This window comes from Mastigoproctus giganteus, chromosome 14, assembly GCF_048544385.1.
Source record: "Mastigoproctus giganteus isolate SK-2022 chromosome 14, ASM4854438v1, whole genome shotgun sequence".
NCBI lineage: Eukaryota > Metazoa > Arthropoda > Arachnida > Uropygi > Thelyphonidae > Mastigoproctus > Mastigoproctus giganteus.
This window is the reverse complement of record NC_143588.1, coordinates 78126715-78141840: the sequence shown is the minus strand read 5'-3', so window position 1 is coordinate 78141840 and position 15126 is coordinate 78126715. Positions and strand designations below refer to the sequence as shown.

Genomic DNA, 15126 nt, shown 5'->3' with positions numbered 1-15126 from the left:
CGGTTAATTACTTGATATTATCTTTCATTCACAGAAATCAAAACTTTGTCCAATACATAATATTTTTAACTCAAAATTCAAGCAATGGGTAAAGAATATTATAAAATAATAGTTTCATTAAATGTCAGCTGTAAGGTATAGCTAGATTTTGAGCACTGCTGGGTCTTTGAATTTTTAAAATGACATTTTAGTTAAAAAGACCATGGAAAGAGATTTTTTAAATGAGTACAAAGCATCATTTAATTTTTCTTTTGCATGTTCTCTAAATTTTCCAACCCTCAAGTTGAGGGGATGAAATTTTATGCAAGCATTTAATTTAAATTATCTCATTTCTCAATCCATTACTATGTATAAAACTGAGGAAAAAAATATAAATAGAACCTTATAAATCTGGCATCCTTGGGGATGTGGGATATTTAAAATATTTGAAAATTCTGGTTTTTTGTAGGTTATGTATACAGCCTAAGTATTGAGGGGTAAAACATTATTTTTATGAGATAATACAAAGCTCTGATCCCTATAATCTCCACACAGTGACTGTTTCCAACATTAAGCCAAAATGTTAACCTATACTGCTGGATTTGTCCAATAGGTAATATATTTGTCTAAGAAATAAAAGTCACAGATTCAGATGCTGTCTCCAGTATCAGTAATTAAATTTGGCACCTGTGATGCTTTTTTTTAGTCCAGCCAGACTTTTCTCTCTACCGCCTGTACGGTGAACTACTCTTGAAGAAATTTCAAAAAGTTTTTGATTTTTGAGGTTCTGTAATTTTATAGTTTAAATCCACAAGAGTCATTTCAGAAGTTTATGTATGGGGCCAATGGGGAAATACAAATGTTGATATGAATCCAGATTCCCCACACATCAACATGAAGATTCATGGCTAATAAATGTAGTTATAAACTACACCTCACTATGCTCACTTGAAGAGCATGTATGTTATATCTGTAAAAGCATTTGCGCAGAGAGCTGGTCTTTAGAATAAAAAAAAAAAACTCAGAATATTTTACATGGAATACTCCAACTCTGCCTGAGATTTTTGTTAGGCTAACTTCAACCCCAAGGTTGACTTTTTTTTCGTGGAGGATCCAGTGGTGATAATGGTACTATAACACTTATTTCTTTTCTTTTGCATCAAGCAAAACATGGAACAGAATGAAAATTAAACTTATATTTTTAATGTTATTAATATGCTTTTTCTAGGACAAAAAAATTACTTATTTCTTCCAACCATAACAAAGTTGCATTTTAATGTTTAGATTGATTAGGTAGAATTTTTAATACATATAATAGCCTTCGTGGAAAGTTTCTTCTTCTTCGTGTGGTTTTTTGCTGAAGTTTTGAATTTTCCAGAATTCTAACAATATCAAGAGCAAATTCAATTTTTAAAGAATACTTATTTTCAAAAGAAAGTAACCATGCACAAGTTCATTTAGTTAGGAATAAACGCTTGTGTCTTTTGAAGTCATTCTTGAATTGAAAGATCAACCCTTATTATTTTATGAAACTGCTTAATTGTTACCTAAACCCATTAATCACCACAAGATTCATTTTACATTAAATAATATGCTGTCTATGATGCTGTAGCACCACAGACAGAATATTATTTAATATAAAATGAATCTAGATGACCTGGCAGATCCAAATATGATTTTGGTTTTAGTTTTTTTTTTGGATAGGTTATGGTATAATTATATTTTCAAAACAAAAATTATGGTGAATCAATATTATGGTGATTAATGTGTTAAATATGATAATCAACATTGTATCTGTTGTGGTAATGACATATTATTAAATTAGTGTCATTCTCATGCTTATTTGTATTTTAATATAAAAAATACTAAATTAATATATTTTCAAGTACTTACGTCCTTCTGAATGGTCATGTATAGTGAGCAAATTTGGATTATCAGGGATAAACTCTACAATTTGACATGAAGTAACTATAAAAAAAAAAGCAAATTTTATATTTAATGTACAAAGCATAAAAAGTAATTGATTGTACTTTAAAATTAAGTTTAATATTACTCATTATTGAAGTCTAATACACAAAAGACTTTATAACCATTATAAATCTTTATATTCCCCTACCTTGCAAAATTTGATGCAGAACTTTGCACTATTTATTAGCATTAGCATTAGCATAGGCATTTGATGCAAGAAAGCAAGCTTATGCAGCATCAGCCAAAAAAAAAAAAAAAAAAAAAACCCACTTCCACTTCACCCCTCTGTTCGTTCAAAATACCTGTCCAGCTGAGCCTTAAACTTATTTAGGCTATCAACCTCCACCACAAGGGATGGGAGTCTGTTCCACCAACCAACCACCCGCTGGCTAAAGGCAAATTTCCGCACGTCTATCCTACATCTGTCTTTCCTCAATTTGAATTTATGCCCTCTCAGGTGATTTTTCTGAGCTAGAGGAAGAATCCCATCAGCATTGAGCATGCTTAAACCATTCAAGGCTTTATACACCTCTATCAGATCACCTCGCTGGTGCCTAGTCTCCAAACACTGTAATTTGCAAAACTTAAGCCTTTCTTCGTAAGAGCACCACTTTGTTCCATTCACTAATCTTGTTGCCCTTCTCTGTACTCGTTCCAGCAGCTCTACATCCTTCTTGAAATGAGGCCTCCAGACCTGTATACAGTACTCTAGGTGTGGCCTGACCATTGCCTTATACAATGGAATAATCACCTCCTTATCCCTGCTGGAAAAATTCCTGTATATCATTGACAATACTCCATGAGCTACTCTTGCAGCCCGTCTGCACTGTCAGAGAACTTCATATCTGCCTGCACAACCACCCCCAAGTCCCTTTCATTCTCTACCACTGTCAGTGTAGTACCACAGAGTTGATACGTTGCTCTGGGGTTGCTGTTTCCCATGCGTAGTACTTTACATTTGTCAATGTTAAACTTCATTTGCCACCTCTCAGTCCATCTGCTCAACCTTTCCAGATCCTGTTGCAGCAGCATAGTGTCAGTAGTGTCCTTGACAACCCTGCCAACCTTTGTATCAATCATCTGCAAACTTGGACATTAAGCTTGATATACCATCATCAATATCATTTATAAATACAGAAAACAATAATGGACCCAACACTGTGAGCCCTGAGGGACTCCACTAATAACATTAGTCCACGATGAGCAGTGTCCATTAATTACCACTCTCTGTCTTCTCCCCCTCAACCACCCCTTTATCCATAGCAGCAACTTGCCTCCAATGCCACACTGCTCCAATTTGTGTAGCAGTCTTCCATGTGCAACAGTATCAAAAGCCTTTCTAAGATCCAAGTATATAATATCAAAGTTATTCCCTGCATCCAGTTCTTTTGTGACTGCATCATAGTATCCAATCAAGTTGGTCAGGCAAGACTTCCCCTTAACAAAACCATGCTGTGTCTGAGCTATAACTGAAGTCTTGTCTAAATGATCCTGCAGTGCTTCTTTAACCAGTGCCTCCATTAATTTTCCTGGAACAGAAGTTAAGCTCACAGGTCTATAATTACTTGTGTCAGCCTTTGATCCTCCTTTGTGAATTGGGGTCACATTTGCACATTTCCAGTCTATGGGTACCTCCCCTGAGTCCAAGGAAGCTCTCATAATTATGGCTAAGGGTTTGCTTACTTCCTTTGCTGCCTCCTTTAATATAACTGGATAGATCCTATCCACCCCGGGTGCCTTTCTTGTGTTTATCTTCAACAGTTTCTCCTCCACTTTACTCCCAGTTATTTCAAGATTCTGTAGCTTACTGCTAGAGTTGAATACACCTCTGGCATTCCCCTTGCTGAATAACTCCTCATGTGTGAATGTCGATGCATATTTATTATGTTAATCTGTATTATGCTATTATGAAAACAGAGTAAAAGAATTTACTTTGGAGAAAATCAGTTTTATTATAGACTGTTTAAAAACAGTCCATAATAAAATAGGAGTGGCTGTAGAAATGACAATAAAACTTCCATTTCTGAAACAAAATTTTTAGTGCTTGAACAGCTTTCTTATGTTATCACTTGAAATGCAGAAGCCACCCATCTCATGCTCTGAAGAGACATGACAGTTGAAACAGTTGTATGGATACTATAACCTACTTATAAACAAAGGGGAAAATTCTTATTTAGGAAATATCCCATCAATGGTACATTACCAAGAAACCTGCAGAAAAGGCTCACTCTAAATGGTGTAAGAAAAACAATCAAGGATTGAAACCTATTTCAACACTGCAGTCTTTTTTTTTTTAGTTTGCTCTTGGTTTGCAAATAAGCTAAACAAAATACATGCAGCTAAACTCATATTACTTTTATCACTGGAAGTTCTTTTTAGGTTAAATGTCCGAAATGTAATAACTCTGTAAATAATTAAATAAGTGAGGGGCCACTTTATTGGATACACCTATCTAATAGTGAATAGGTCACCATTTAGTCCCCAGAATATCTGTGATTCATCATGCCACAGGCTCAACAAGGTACTGAAAACATGCCACAGGGATGCTGATTCAACTCCTTCCCACAGTTATTACAAACTGAATGGTTGCAGATCTCTATGCCAAAGAGCTTGTTCCACCTCATCCCATATGCTCAATTATACTGAGATCTTGTGACTGGGGAGAAAACTGCAGTAGACTGAATTGTACAGAACTGTTTCCAAGAAGAAACAGTTCTGTACAATTCTGGCATTGTGATATGCCATGTTATCCTGTTTGAAGAGCCCATTCACAGATAGATACTATGAAGGAATGTGCATTCAGAAAAAATTTCCAGATGATCTGTGGCATCCAAATGTTACTCTGCTGATATCAGAAGGCCAATGTGTACCATAAAAAATGCTCCAGACATTTTCCATTACTCTTCTATTACCAGCCTGCATTGTGTTAACTTGTGACAGGGTAGATCCATGGACCCGTACTGTTTTACTCATATTCTGGTCCTCCCAACAGCAGGAAATAAGATTTGTCAAAACAGACAAAGTTCTTCCAATCTGCTGTCCAGTGTTCATGTTCCTGAGTCCAATGTAGCTGTACCATCTTGTTTCTTGCTGACAGGAGTGGAACCTGGTTTGGTTGCCAGCTGTGATACCCCACCTGTGACAAGGTACGGCAAGCTGTGTATTATGAAATGTCTGTTTGGTTACTTTGTTGTACTGGATTCTATTTGGGCTGGCTGTAGCCTTTCTGTTACCATGCACAAGTTTTGTCAGCCTCCATTGGCTTCTCACATCAACAAACTGTTTCTGACCAAAGGGTTGCCACTGTCTGGATGTTATTTGGCTACTGGACCAATCTCTATACACCACAGATACTACTGTAAATGAAAACCCAGCAGGACAGGACCACAGTTTCCGAGACTCTTATACCAGTGAATCTGTCACCAACTGCTATGCCACATTCAAAGTCGCTTAAATCTTTCATATGATACATGTGATGACTGGAGCCTGTATTCTAAAATTTTGCAGTGAATTACAGCACAAAAACAGCATCTTTATGTATCCACCTGCTCTGCTAATAAAGACTAAATGTATCTAATCAAGAAGTCACAGAATATATATTCTTGTAATGTACAATAAGGTTGTAGGGCACAAAATATAAGAGAATAATTACTTTAATTAGTAAAATTATGGAAGTCATTCTTCGAGTAATAAGCTAAATTATAAATGAACATTTATAGTAAATAAGCTTGGAATTTATACTTGTAATACTGACTAATGCTTAACTCGAAGTGAAATTTTTATTTGACATTTGAATAAGTAAGAAAATTTATTTTAATATATATAGATGGAAACAACCATATCCTGTAATTATGCATATATATAAATAAAACAGAATTCTGAAGAAAAAATCATAACCTTACCTTCTGCAACTTGCAGTGGCGGTTCTGCTTGTATCTGCATCCTTCGATAATATGCCTGAGTATCTGCTTCTGTTTATAAAATTAGTATTTAAACTTAGATAAGAATCATAGCATTTGTATAAATAAATATATAAAAATAAATAACAGTAGTCTGTTACAATGATGGTTTCTACACTTTAGTACCCCTCCAAATACAGCAAAGTTTTTATTGTATGAGGTATGGCAATAAAGTTCCTGTACTGGTGGAATAAAAAGAGCACAAAGTGAAGGACCTCAAAATGGTTTTATTTTTATTCAAAATAATCACCACCTGACTGAATGGACTTTATTTATACCATTCTAAAAGTTTCTGAAAAGAGTCAGTGAAGGTGTCTAAAGAAAGATGATGTTCAGTTTGGCAGTTATGTTTTCCTTTATGTTCTCAACATCCCGAAATCTCTTTCCTTTGAAGGCAGTTTCCACCTTGGGAAAGAGGAAGAAGTCTGTTGATGCTAGATCAGGAGAGTAGAGTGGATCGTTGTTCTGTACAATGTTCATCAGAAATGCCTTCACAACAAGTCTGGAAATAGGCGGGGGCATTGTCGTGCAACAAGAACCAGCTTACTTTCCTCTTGAAATTGCAGCCTCACCTGGGAAATGCACTTCAAATGATATTTGAGCCATCTATATGTAGAATGCAGCATCGACGCTCTCCCCTTTAGATACAAATTCCTTGTGAATCGCACCCTGTGTGTCAAATAACATGATCAGCAGTGTGTTAATCCTGGACTTCTGCAAATTAAACTTTTTGGGCCTTGGTGATGATTTTGAAGTCCACTGCATGTTCTGATGCTTCATATCTGGGTCGTAATGAAGCACTTAGTACTCATCTCCAGTGAAAATACAGTTGAGGAAATTAGGGCTGTCTTGACAAGTTTGAATGAAGTCTGCACGATGACACTTTTCGTTGCTTCTGCTCATACATGAAGCACAAATTTTGCACGGACCTTCCTTTTCCCTAAACCTTCATGCAGAATTTGACGAATCATCTCCTTATTCATATCCAACTCATCGGTCATCATTCTGACAGTCAATGATGATCTCTTACCACAATTTCCCAAACTTTTGCTACTCTATTCTCAGTTCGAGAGGTTGACGGATGCCCACTTCTTGGGTTATCACAAGCATCCTCATATCCATCTTTGAACTGCTTATACCATTCAAACACACTGATATGACTTAATGTTTCATCACCATGAATAGTTTTTAACATTTCATATATTTCTGGTGCAGATTTTTCCAGTTTACAGCAAAATTTTATATTTCTTATAGACCAGGGTTCGAGCCCGTGACCACCAAAATACGGAGGACGCGGAAAGGTCAGGGAATGACCACCGCATATCCCTGGAGCAATATGGCCTTAGTTGCTAATGCTCCTAAAAACAAAACAAACAACAACAACAATATATTTCTTAACATTGTGCCTACAAATTGTGTAGGCACAATGTTAACAACACTACTAATGAAACTGGTTACTTGCAACCTCTCTGCCTACTAGACAATCTCTGTACCACTATCTGTTGAAGGAAATCTGAACTACAACATACTACTTCCATTTATTTTCAAATCCACCAAACATGACCGCAATAGCACCAGTCCAGAAACTTTTTGCCACACTATATCTCCTGCTCCATAATTATTATTATTATTATTATTATTATTAATGAATAATTTTTGCAAATAACTGCATGTTAATACGTTATTCATCTAATTAGCATCATTTTTTTAAAAAGTTTTTAAAGCAAAGTCATTATGACATCTGCCTTAAACATGTATTTAATCAGAAAAATTAAGTAAAAATAACTATTCAAACAACTTATTAGTCTAAAAACGTTTTAGTTTTTTTTTAAATGATTCTTGCTATTATGAATGATACTTTAGTTGGTCAATAATATATTATTGACTAGAAAAAAAATCATAAATGCATGCACCATAAGAATTCTATTTGAAATCCAAGAACTATATAATTAACAGTGCAAAAATGAACAAAGTTTCAGAGATGATGTTCAATACACCTAACAGGTGGTATTTTGAAAAAAATATACTTTTACCATCCTTGCTCCAAGTATATCTAAGCAGAAAAAAAAAAAAAAAAATCAAAGGATGCTATGCAACATTGAAACTTCCTTTATATTCATTTGTTTGTTTAGTTGCTTTGAATTTTACCAAGGATAAAATGTTTTAGCGTAATTATTAAATAAAACAACTATATTTACACACAATGTTTAGTCAGTTAAGTATTCAAAACATAACAGAGTAGATATATGGCCATTGCAGAAGAGTATTAAGAGTATTCTGTAAGACCAGTCTTACATGAAACTATAATTAATAAATGAATTAAGGTTTTCCAATAAGAAGAAGAAATAAATTAATCAATAAAAGGAAAGACAAGTGCTCTTATTTATACTTAGTTTTCCTTTAGAAAAGAATTTATTCCATTTATGTACACAAATGAAGTTTTGGCAAACTCATGTACCTTAATGCTTAATAGTTCTTTAGCTAAAGAACTATTACTCTCCCATATGACTGAAGCCTGTATTCTAAATTTACTTGAATTAAAAAAAAAAAAACATATTTTAAAGAACAAACTCAAGCAAAATGTGGGAGAACTTAATACTCATGTGAATTGCACAAATTAATTTGTGAGTTTGTGTACTGTGTCCATTACAATGAATGAAACTAGTGGAAATTTTCCTAATTTCTTCCACTATGGTGTGAAAGCAATTATGTAGCTAAAAATAGCTAAAGAACTATTACTCTTAGGATAAAACACTTATGTCAAATTAAGGAAATATAAAGTCATTAATGGAAAATTTCAATAAGGACCCAAATTTCAGATGTAGGCCACTGCCTTCAGAGAAATAGTGCTACAATCCTTGAATGTTGATAAGTCTTCACTATGGAGAGATATTATCAATCAATGTTTTCAATTTGTGTTTTGCAGAATCCTATGGTTTCACCAATGGGTCTCAGGGATTCCTCATATACCCTGTAAATTTTGTTATAGATTTTTTTATTTAATTTGGATCTAAAATGAATATCAGTCAAATTCATAATTCAGCTAACTAAGAACTGCTTTTGCAAATGAAAGCTATGTGGTTGGCCATACAGTGTTTGCACCAGTGACCAGTTTGACATCACTTGTTACCATTGATTTAAGCTGTTCTAAATGTTTTACATTTGGAACAGCTGAAAGCAAAGATGGAAATATATGCTTGATTCGCTTGATTTTACCTATGGTTAATCTCTTCCATAAACAGCAACTTACTGATACTTACAAACAACAGATTTAATTCCACACAAGCAAAGTGTTTGCTGCAATTATAATTACTCACACCACTCATCAGCTGCATAACTAGTTAAGTGGCAGCAAAAATGAAATTAATTGATATGAAATTTTTCCACAGTACCCTGTAAAATCTAAATGTCATGTAAATTGATAAAGTTACACATGCCCCATAATTATTTCAGAAGAATAGTATGTAAAATTTTGACTAAATACCTCAAGCTTTGTGTAATCTGTCTTAAATGGCCAAAAGAGATGAGTTTTGTCAATATACTAGAAGCTTTACGAAGCTTTACAAAGACCTCCGTAGCCGAGTGGGCAGGAGCGGGAGTGCAGTAGCACACGCTCTTTGAGTAGACCGGGGTTCAAGCCCCTGACTGCTGAATATGGTCAATCTGCCAACCCGCACTGGACCAGCGTGGTAGATTATGGTCCATTTCCCTCAACATGAATTGTTGAAGAGGCTTCCATCCTGCAGTGGGTTGATAATGGCTGCACTTTACTTTTACTTTACTTTACTAGAAGCTTTAGCTGTTTAAGATAGATTAAGAAGAATAGTTAATTTTTTTAATACTCCAGTGCAAAAGTAGTTTTTTTCTGAGGCACACTCACCAGTATTCTCTCTGATACTGTACTAGGCATGCGTTTAAAATTGACATTATATTGCACAACAACTATTGCTGTGACATTTTTTTACTGTCATTTGTTTGCATTTAATAAACTGAACCATAATTTACATTTTTAACCACTGAACTACCTCTTAGTCATTATAAGAGTAAAACATTTATAATAACTAAATGTATTAGATAGTATGAACCAGAGCTGTAATGCTCAATACGTTGATATCAATATTTGTAAAATAATAAGAGAAGTTTACCTCAATATAGTACATAGAACACTTCCATATAATACTCTCCAGAAATTAAAATGAAAAAATCGAAAAACTTACATTAGAGTAACAAATAATTAAAAATCAATTTAACCCAAAAAAACTCAATTTAATGCAATTAAAAATAAGAAAATTAATTAAAAGAATTTTAATGAAAAAATTGCAAAACGATTTTCCTTTCTGAAGCTGACAACGCTGAAGTGTTGTCAGCTTCAGGAAGATTTATCTTTTTTTTTAATATAAGCCAGAGAAAGCTCTGCACTGTTTGTAAATAATATAGTACAGTTGTAGTAGGATTTACACCCTTGTTTTATAACAAGGCAAAAGAATGATGGAAATTCTTATAAAAGGCAATGATCTCTCAAGCTTTAAAGACCACAATGACAAGTTGCCCTATGCTGCCCTATTTGTAAGCAAGGCTTTCTTTAAAAAAAAAATTAATAATAATAATAAGCTTCCAGAATGCTGTGGAGATTGGTAGGTATGGAATATCCCCATCAGTGGGAGGGACAAATTTAAGGCTATTTTCATATTCAAAAAGTATAAGTAATATTGTGAATTGGTAAACTTGATAGAAAATTAATTTAATCAGTATTATTTATATACTATTGTACATCAAAACAAATTTTATAAACATTTACACCATAAAAGCATATTTTCATCATATTCTTTACACAGTGTGCATAGTGTGCATAGTATTAGGGTCAGGCGCCACCTGTGGTTTCCCACATCTGCGCCATATGTTCGCTGTGAAGGAATATAGTACTACTGTAAATGCCAGAAAAGTGTTGTGTGTTGTATATGACATATTGCGTTAGGTTCTGTTGTGTGTCCTAGCATTTGGCCGCAGGGCCCCTAGTGGGACTCCACATTGCCCGCACACACCACTAGGAGGTAGCCAGTCTGCCCATTATTCTCTGGCTTGTCTCCGCCAGGGTCGCCAGAGCTTCCTGGACGGAGACAAAAAAAAAAAAAAAGGTAGAGTCGGGGAAGTACAGAGTGTACGCAAGAAAGGAGGGTATAGCTAGAAATATGGAGGATGTAGGCGAAGGTATCCTCCAGGTTATCAATGGAGCAATAAGCGCCATCAGTTGAAAGGGGAACCCGGGAAGGATGATAAATAAGACAGCAAGAGAGCCGTGTGCAAGTTGCCACTGAAGAATGAGGTGGTCCATACGCCAGTTGATCCTATCCAGGTTAAGATCGGTTTTGCCAGTTAGGTTAGGATCAGATGTTTGGGTTGTTCCTATTTTGTGTTGGCAATAGGGTGCTCTGTCTTGTGAAGAGGGCTTGTGCAAACTTGGTAAACTCATAGTAGTAGTTTTCTTCTGTGATGAATAAGTGTTCATTTCCTTGAGGGTTATCTTGGATACGAGTAAACAGGATGCTGCGGAGGTCCTCATAGTGTTGACAGGTATATACTAGATGGTTCCAGTCTTCTATTTCACCACATGCACAGTAGGGGTTGTCAATGATTCCCATGGATGTTAATTTATTGTTTATTGATCCGTGTCCAGTGATGAGGTAGGTGGTATAAAGACCAGGAGAAAACCAAGTTGGAGATTTAGGAAATGCGGCATTCACATACGGTATAAATTTCTTGGTGATTGGGCCCTTGTCGGTAGCAGCCCATCTGTCCTGCCAGGTCTGAAGTAGTAGGATGGCAATTTTTTTCTTTTCCTGCCTGATTTCATTCAGGTTATTGATGGAGTGTCCAAGGATAGTTGCTGGTATACCCCTGGATAGACAGTAGTGGAGGCCCCTTCGAATAACCTCCAGATCAAGCGGAAGGACGCCCGCAAGAACCTGAAGGGCTGGGTTGCTAACTGTGCAGCATGCCCTTGTAATAGTAAGAAGGATGGTGCGCTGGATGGTTCCCAGTTTACGTTTGTTGTTGTAAAGAGTTGTCCTGCGGTGCATAGTGTACAGTGATTTCTTATTCCAGATTGGTGTTTTGGTGTTCTCCAGCAGAAAAAATGCCTTGCTAATAAGAAATACTGTACTTTTCTAAAAGCTGATAAATTCTAATAATAAAATCTACAATAATTCAAATAATTTCTTGACTTACCTAAACGTGGAGACACCTCTGCAATTACATCAAACCTCTCCATTTTTTCCAACATAGAAAGCAAATAACCAACTGTACTGGTAGGTTGAAGTTCCCATATTTCAAGAATGTGCTTAACAGGATCAGTTTTTGATTCAAAAGATCGCACTTCCATATGTTCAAAGCCTATTAGTTCAGCAAGACCTCTGAAATCTTTAGCTATACCAGTAGATGTTGGTAAATACTGCTGAGGATTAAGGTATTTGGAAAGTATTAAACGACTAGACACATTTAGTATTTTAGCTGGAATAGTATTATAGTCTGGATGGGATGGTGTTGCTGCCATATTTATATATTTTTTTAAGAATAAACTACTGTCAGAGCTAGTGTCCTCCCCAGTAATACTTTATATACCTGCAATTGGAATGAAATAAATCTTAAAAATTTATTAAATGAATAAATTTGATATTTTAATTATATTTGAAAGCTATATAATTAAATAAAACAAAGTCATTAGAGTGACAGTATGAGAAGCAAATAATTTAAATTACTTGAAAAAGAGTCACAAATTTACTTGCCATACTATACCAGTAATTTCTACATATGTTGGTATTAGTATTAGCATTAGTCATATTGTGCAAGGAAGCCACAGGCTTTTGCTGCACCAGCCAAAATAGAAAGTAGATTAGAAAAGACAAATTATGTGCTTCCCTTCTCATGTAGGTAACTACCAGTTGACCTTTGAATTCAAACTATCAGCCTCAACTACCTTTGAAGGTAATTTGTGGGACCAAAGTGCAAAGTGATGTGCTGTTCCAGAGATAGTATGCTAATAAATGTGTTTAATGTTTGATAGCAGGTCCTAAAGGATCTGTTTAGCATTTTGTTAGGTGTCCAGACTTTCTAAACCATTTCCCTTACCTCACTTTAACCTTCCATTACTAACATGGTATCTGACAGGTGTCACTATTTAAATTTTTTTTTTTTTTTTTTTTTTAATTTGTAAATGAAATCAAATCCTTCTGTGTACCTTTGCCCACCAATATTCTTTAACTGGTTATACAGTATTTTCAGTTTTCATTTTGATATACAGTACTATGAATTATGAGACATTAAATTTTTGTTTGGAATTAAACAGATGCCAGGTGAGCAAAAGTGTCTACCCTTCTTCTAAGCAATTCAAATTCCTATGTAGCATCTGTGAAATGTCAGCAATCTTGCTATAGAGCTTTGATTTTGCTGGCTAATGCAGACAGCTAACAAAAATACAGATATTACACAAGCATCTGGGTTTCAGTCTGGGAGATCAGTGACCTTGAAAATTCTTTTTATTATTATTATTGGTTTCTCTCACTTGTTTTAATTTGATAATTTTTAATTGGGTTTAGCAAATCATAATTAATAATTCACCATTTTTATTTCAGTAAAAAAGCTAAAAAATAGTTTTTTATAATTAAAACAAAAAGTGGAATTACACAAACACCACATGAGTACCTCTGTTAAAATTGAGGGTGCAAGTGACAAAGGTTATAGAAGGTGCTGAATGTGGTAGTTGATGAATTTTGGGGGCATTAACAGACATGGTTCGTCACAAGTGTACAATCAAGATTTTTCTTTGGGGGAAAGGAGGGATGGGATCTGAGGATCAGAGCTACTGTTTTAATCAGAGAAAATTAATATATATATATATTTTTTTTAGTTTGATTTTGATCCTTATTTTAAATATATAAATTTTTATTTTTACAAGTTAACTTTCAGAATGGCATTTCAGTGTGCTCTGGCAGAAAAAAGCCCAGCTAATAAGTACTGTATACCATGCTTCTCTAAAAAAGAGAAGGAGCACATTTAGTAATGTGCTGCTTCCCTGGAGGCAATTTTCCTTCCATGAGCACCTCCCTTCCCTGAAGATTTTTTTTTACATCAAGACCTCACAATGTACTAGTGATTCTTCATGTGACTCTCAATATGTTTCTCAACGTTACAAAGGAATGTCATTGAGTAATAATAATATTATTATTATTAGCCTTATGGTGCAAGGAAGCCTGAGGCTTATGCTGCACCAGGAAAAAAAAAATATATATATATATATAATTCCTAATTGATTATTTAATACACCAGCCTGTGTGGCATATCCCCTATGATACAGGTGGTGCTAATGCATCAGAGTCCTGAACTGAGAGAGATCCAAAAGAAAATCAGAAAATTATCCATGGGAGCTAAGTAAAGAAATATTTCACTGGAGCGCAAGTTCATGATGATATACCATTGTATTATTAACAATATTTACAGTACTTGGAAATGCAAAAAACTTCAGGGTATGGTTCAGCAGTACAGAAAGTAAAAACTGCTTCAATTTGTATAGCAGTGTTCTACACTGCTATACAAATTGAAGCCGTGTGGCATTAAGGGTAAGTTGCTGCTATGGATAAAGAGAATGGTTCAGTGGGAGAAGGCAGAGAGTGGTAATCAATGGACACTACTCTTTGTAGACTAATGTTATTAATGGATTCCCCCAGGGTTCAGTGCTGGGCCTATTGTTGTTTTCTATATTTATCATTGATATTAATGAAGGAATATCAGGCTTAATGTCTAAGTTTGCAGATGATATGAAGGTTGGCAGAGTGGGTAATGACTGTATGCTACTGCAACAGAATCTAGAAAAATTAGGCAGATGAGCTGAGAAAATGGCAATTGAAGTTTAACATTGACAAATGCAAAGTACTGCATATGGGTAGTAGTAACTGCAGAGTAATGTACCAACTATCTGGTACTACCTCAGGGTAGTGGAAAATGAAAAACATCTGGGGGTAATTGCACAGTCAGATATGAAGTTCTCTGAGCAATGTAGACAGGCTGCAAGGGCAGCTCATGGGGTTTGTCAATGATATACAGGAATTTTTCTAGCAGGGATGAGGAGGTGATTATAACATTGTATAAGGCAATACTTAGTTCCCATCTTGAGTACTGCATACAGGTCTGGAGGCCTCATTTTAGGAAGGAAGTAGAGCTGCTGGAA

General features: G+C 35.1%; 1 protein-coding gene across 2 annotated transcripts in view; it reads right to left on the bottom strand.

The window, feature by feature from the left end:
- The window catches only part of LOC150075269 (myeloid differentiation primary response protein MyD88-like), a 60259-nt gene that overhangs the window by 25224 nt on the left and 19909 nt on the right, over positions 1 to 15126 (bottom strand). For both annotated transcript variants that reach the window (XR_016547911.1, XM_090389071.1), the window contains exons 2-4: positions 12132 to 12524; positions 5850 to 5918; positions 1873 to 1947 (exon numbers count right to left, since the gene is read on the bottom strand). Coding sequence is in view for 1 of the 2 variants with exons in the window: in XM_090389071.1 (XP_090245197.1) it covers positions 1873 to 1947; positions 5850 to 5918; positions 12132 to 12456 (469 nt within the window). In the remaining variant the exon portion in view is untranslated. The remainder of the gene's footprint in view (positions 1 to 1872; positions 1948 to 5849; positions 5919 to 12131; positions 12525 to 15126) is intronic.